This window comes from Eucalyptus grandis, chromosome 2 (genome assembly GCF_016545825.1).
Source record: "Eucalyptus grandis isolate ANBG69807.140 chromosome 2, ASM1654582v1, whole genome shotgun sequence".
NCBI classification, from domain to species: Eukaryota; Viridiplantae; Streptophyta; class Magnoliopsida; order Myrtales; family Myrtaceae; genus Eucalyptus; species Eucalyptus grandis.
Window position 1 is genome coordinate 38,073,353 of NC_052613.1, and position 5,409 is coordinate 38,078,761.

At 43.8% G+C, this 5,409-nt stretch overlaps 1 protein-coding gene across 1 annotated transcript; it reads right to left on the reverse strand.

Moving 5' to 3' along the window:
- LOC104432632 (ran-binding protein 1 homolog a) lies at positions 1–3,493 on the reverse strand. The gene is made up of 4 exons (XM_010045111.3): positions 3,183–3,493; positions 2,854–3,005; positions 2,611–2,736; positions 1–686 (listed from the first exon to the last, which is right to left on the reverse strand). Exons 1-4 carry the CDS (start codon positions 3,341–3,343, stop codon positions 454–456), a joined length of 672 nt encoding a protein of 223 aa, XP_010043413.2. The 5' UTR covers positions 3,344–3,493; the 3' UTR covers positions 1–453.
- Positions 3,494–5,409: the final 1,916 nt, after the last annotated feature.

Consider the following 5,409-nt stretch of genomic DNA (forward strand, 5'->3'; position numbering starts at 1 on the left):
TATACTTTGGGTTGCTCAATAATTTAATTGATGAAATAATTAAACAAAAGATAACATTTCCCCATCGCATGTCTAGAAAAGGAATCTATCTGCATACATCATGCAGATAGATTCTTCACACGGTACAGAAAAAACCAGCACAACATATGCAAGTATGACCCGACTCAATTATGTTGGTGATACTGTCACTGCCTCTTACTGTAATTTCCACCAACTAATAATCAATTTCCAAGAGTTGCGAAGGTGAAAGAAATAGTGAAAACCTTCAACAAACCCAAGACCATAAACTCCCGTCTAATCCCAGACTCGATTCTATTTGTCCGGACCAATTTGACAGACCAGAAACTAGAGGACCAATCCAGACAAATGACTAGGGACCGGCAGAAAAAGACCTTCATAAAGCCACAACCTCATTGCAGCCGGTAGATCCTGGTTCAAAAGCAGTATCCCCCTTTAAGCCGAGGAACCAGGCTCACTTTTCTTATCCCCATCTGCTGGGGCAGGTTCAGTTACCGTTTCGCCTTCCTTTGATACTGGCACATCTTCACCTGATTTATCTTCTGTTTTCTTTTCCTCAACAGTCAACTTATCAAGGAGCGATGCAGTTGCTCTTGCATCTTCATTTTCCTCTTTCTTCTGTTGAGATTCAGCAACCTCCTGGAACTTCTCCATGAAGTTTTTGCAATCTGATACAGGAAAAAGAGAAGAAACAATAAAGACCTTGCAAGCCAAGAATCATCTATAGCAATCATAGGAGACAATAACTGCAAACAAAGTTAGGTCACTAGAAATGCAGATGCATTAAACTTTTCTTATCATCTGCCCACATGCTTTCTCCAGGTGAAAACATCCAGAGGAAATTTCAGTACCACCTCCACCGCATTTCCAGATCAACAAAGTTACAGCTTAATTAAACATCAGTAGAAACATCAGTAGAAACTTCTTCACCCAGTTTAAGAGTACACTTCCATATGATAACTCTACAAGAACAAAGAAGTGGACTCTGAGTGTTAAGTTGTTCAACTTGTTCCAGCTGAAGACAAGCTAAGGGCAAAGAACGACCAAGAGAGTCAAAAGACAATTACTGCTGCAAGAGTATAGGCATAAGATTTCGGCTTTGAAAATTCACATTGATGGGGAGGTTTGGCACCTCAATGTTGGCTTTTTGCCACCTGGGGCTATAGTATGTTCCAAAGGTTGGGCTGTTCCGCCCATTAAAGCAGTACACAAGCTGGGTTCAGATCTATTAATTCTCTGATTCCAGTTAGTCCTGTTAGTAAGAGGGATCTTGAACTCAAAAAGGGAATTAGTGAAATATATGTGAACCTTGGAAAATCTCACCATTGAAACAGTAACATAAGTGATCTCAAATCCAGTAAAAATTTAAGAGCTTCCATCAGCTTCTATAATTCTTGCCTTGTTATATTATTTTACTAAAGAGGAATAGAGTAATTTCTCATGAGTTCATTTATCCTTCTTTCAAGGGACATTCACTCACCTAATAGGAGGAACAACCAACAGAGAAAGTCCTTAGATTTTTTCCCCCTAAAAAAGCTTTTGATAGACTTGTGTGGTAAACCCAATTTCACCGACCTCACATGTCAGGTTCTGCTTGTTCTTCTACAGACAGTAACACTCCACTACTCAGTGTCCTTTATAACGATGTGCATATATTACTGACCCTTCAAGTCTTGTAATCCCCCAATTCACTTGTTTAGACAGAACAAACCGAGGATATATTTCACCCACTAGCCAGGAACTGGATTCAGCTTGGGTTGTACAAAAAGGTATCACACACTGTCTATGGATTGACCGGCTGCTCTTGGAAAAGAAACATCCAATATCCAAACCACGATCCAAGTATGCAGCTTAAAATTAAACCTCCTCAGACCTTCGAGGATCTTTAAATTAGCCACACTCTTTTTCAACATGATAGAGCCTCATAGAAGGTTTAACCATCTTTGCCGCATGACAATGTAAATCCCATTGTACATAGGTTACTGTCATGCCTGTCATATTAAGGGAAACCTCAATAATCATTCTTTAATCAAAAGATGAAATTCCATCAAATTCAGTTCCAAATCAACAATAGTGAAAAATTAATCACAAACTCGCGAACAAGTTGTTAAAATCCTGGCCGACTCCAGCATTTAAACTGAATTCTGCCATCCTAAATCACTTTGTAGCCCATTATTCTACTTCCCATGAGATTCAACTTAAAACATCTCATTCGCTACAGTTCACTAGAGATAGACATCATTAATCTTTAATACTTAAAGGAGAAGAAGCTTCAAAACAAAGTCCCAGTAGGCAAATTTTCCGTACAATAAAGCCAGTGAATACTCAATTAGAGTTAGATGATTCCAAACAAAAACCGGCTGATAGATAACAACAGCTCACATTGTGCACGGCCAAAGCAAATCAGAGTACATGAGGACGCAATTAACATGTTCTTCCGAACAACTGCTCCTATCTTATGATGGATTTCATTGACGATCGATATTTACTGATTTCGTTAGCGAATTATAACAGCAGGTTCCGTTTCCTAGCTTTGGCAAATGAAATCTCATTCGGGAAAAAAAGAAGAGGCAACGTAGAGAATCCACTCACTTTCGATGGACGCGAATCTGATACAGAAGAGCTCGTCCTTCAGCTCACCATCGGCGAAGTCCCTGGCGTGCCAAACGCAGGACTTCTCGTTCCCGACGTGTTCCTGGACCGACATAGTCGGGATAACTGCAAAGATAGCCACGTAACGCCGAGTCAAGAAGGGCAGCGAATTGGGGAAACAAACGAAGACGGTACACATCGAGATAAAAAAAAAAAACCCTAATCGCACGAAATTGTACGCACTGAGATGATTGGCGCAGATCTTGAGGGTCTTGGACTGTCTCATGACGAGCCGGACCTTGCCAGTTTCCTTGTGCTTCAAAAACCTAACGGAACCGGCGCCCCTCTCCTTCCATTGGTTCCCTTCCTTGTCGAATCGATAGAGCTTCGCTTTCCTACGCATCCATGCCAAGATAAACCAGAGGAGGAGGAGAAGCGATTAAACCCTACTACTACTGCTACTGCTACTGCCTCAAAAGCGACCGATGAGGATAAAAAGACAAAAAGAAAAAAGAAAAAAAAGAAATCAGTTGTGATGAAATGATGGGAGAGATGATCGGCGAATGACGTACAAATCGAGGATGGCCTCTTCGTCTTCTTCGCCGGTGGTGACGGCGACCTCCTCGAGGCGGACGATGGGGGCGACCTGAGCGCCGGTGTCCTCGTCTTCGGCGGCGGGGGCTTCCTCGTCTTCGCGGTGCTGCGGCTGCTGCTCCGGCTCTTTGGAGGCCATTCTGGCGAGAGAGAAATCGGAATTCGAGAGAGAGAGAGCGAGAGAGAGAGAGTGATGGTGGTGGCGCTGGGCAAAGGAGAGAGGAAGAGCGATCGACAGGAAGCGTGGGGCGGGGGAAAAGTAAGGACAAACGAGGGTTTTATTGTCGGCGAAGGGCTTGGGGCGTGGTGGCTTGCTAAGCCCGTAAGCCCTATATAAGGTTAGAATTCTGATTTTTCCCGAGCAGTATCGTTGCTTTTTCACATTTACGCTACTCTTACAACAGACTTGTCGATTTTACCTCTGATTTCCTTCTATTTTTTTTTGCTAAATAGTGGTTAGAATAGCCTATGCCTTCCGATCATGTTTGGCCATCTGAATTTCTAATCATAATAGGATTAAAACGAAGTATGATATGAAATTTAAAGATTTTACAATATTTTATCGCACAAATAAAATATATTATTTTCATACTCTATCAACGACATATCGATATAAATTAACTTGAATAAGCATGGATACAAATAACTTTTTTTTCATTTTATAGTTATTGTGGGATGTACATCTTAAATTAAAAAGGAGCTTGTTGCAACATTCTAAAGTCTCAAGTTTAACTATGACAAGAAATGTAAATGGTTTATAGCAACATCGACGACAACAAGATAAATTAGCCAACATATGCTAAATTTAATAATAAATAGAAAACATGATTATTCAACTTTGAGTTTTGAAAAAAAAAAAAAAAAAGAATATATATATATAGTGTTTTTACTTGTTGACACCTCAATTTTACCATTTCACTTAAGACTTAATAGCATTAAAAGTTAGGAACTAGTGGCTAAAAAATTTAAATTAATTAATTTGAAAAATTATTATTATTTAAAAAGAGACCGGGTCGGGCCGGATCCGACCTTAGCCCGGCCCGCCTCTTTTTCTCTCTTCCGCGCGGGGCCCGGCCCGCCCCTGCCTTTTCTTTTCCTCTCGCGCGGCCCACCCTTCCTTTTCCTTCCCCCACGCGCGGCCCGGCCTTTTCCTTTCTCCCCTCCCTCGCACTGGGCCCGGCCCAGCCTTCCCCCTTCAGCCCAGCCCACGCCCAGCTGTCTTCCTCTTCCTCGCGCGACCTGCTGAACGGAACAGAAAAGAGGAGCAGCGGCAGGAGGAGCAGGGGGATCGGGGTGGCAGGCGAGCGGCGTGATCCGCGGGTCGGGGGCAGTCCAGCCGGCAAGCTGGCAGCTGCAGAGGCCATGCGCGCCGGCCGGTTGCTCTACAATAGGGCACGGACTAAACACGGAGAACAGGAGCGAGAGAGAAACACAGAGCGAACCAGAGGGAGGAGAGCAGCTCGAGGGAACAGCTAGCCGTTGCCGGAGGCCCGTCCGCCCGCCGTTGTCCGCCGCAACTCTTCCCCGAACGAGCTCAGCAAACGAACTCCACAAAAACACAGCAACACAAGAGGGGAGACCCAGAGAGATCTGAGGGTGAGCCAGAGGGATAGCGTGAGATCGAGAGAGCATCACCGTCACTCGAGGTCCGCCCGTTGCTCGCCGCCCGAACCAGGTAAGCCTTCTGAATCGTAGGTGCCCCGTTTGGGAGGTGTCGGGCCGGAGCTCGTGAACGACCAGTTCGCGCGAGCTCCGGCCCTGCTGATCTTTCGTGGATGTTTCTGTGTGTGCTGGCATGTTCGGTTAGAAACCTAGGCCCCAAAAATCTCTTGTTCTTTAGTGCATGCCATATGCTTGATAAAATACCCAGGCGAGATGCTACTATTTGGTCTTTTTTGTGTCCGATGGTTGCTATTATTTTGTTCACACTGAGTATAACCAGTTGCTTCCGCTCCAAATTTAAACCTTGCTCGTTGATTTTGGTATGATTTCGTGTCTCTAATAGATATGAAGCTTCCGTTTAGCCGATGCCCTTCGTGTCTTCGACGAAATGTCTAACCGAAATACATACACCTGTTCTTAGTCCTCCGTGCGTTTTTGGGCCCTTGGATGAGTTTTAGTAGGTCCCTGCTGCTTCCCTCCGTTTCATATGTTCTTGTTCCAATGTTTTCGTATGTGTGACATATTTCTAGATAATCATTTATT

What these genes read in the sequence shown, in the direction of transcription:
- LOC104432632 (XM_010045111.3), bottom strand. Translation starts at nt 3,343, where the DNA reads ATGGCCTCCAAAGAGCCGGAGCAGCAGCCGCAGCACCGCGAAGACGAG. An exon ending in GAAGAGGCCATCCTCGATTT is followed by an intron (nt 3,006 to 3,182) that starts GTACGTCATTCG and finishes ATGGATGCGTAG; the next exon opens with GAAAGCGAAGCTCTATCGAT. An exon ending in GATCTGCGCCAATCATCTCA is followed by an intron (nt 2,737 to 2,853) that starts GTGCGTACAATT and finishes CTATCTTTGCAG; the next exon opens with TTATCCCGACTATGTCGGTC.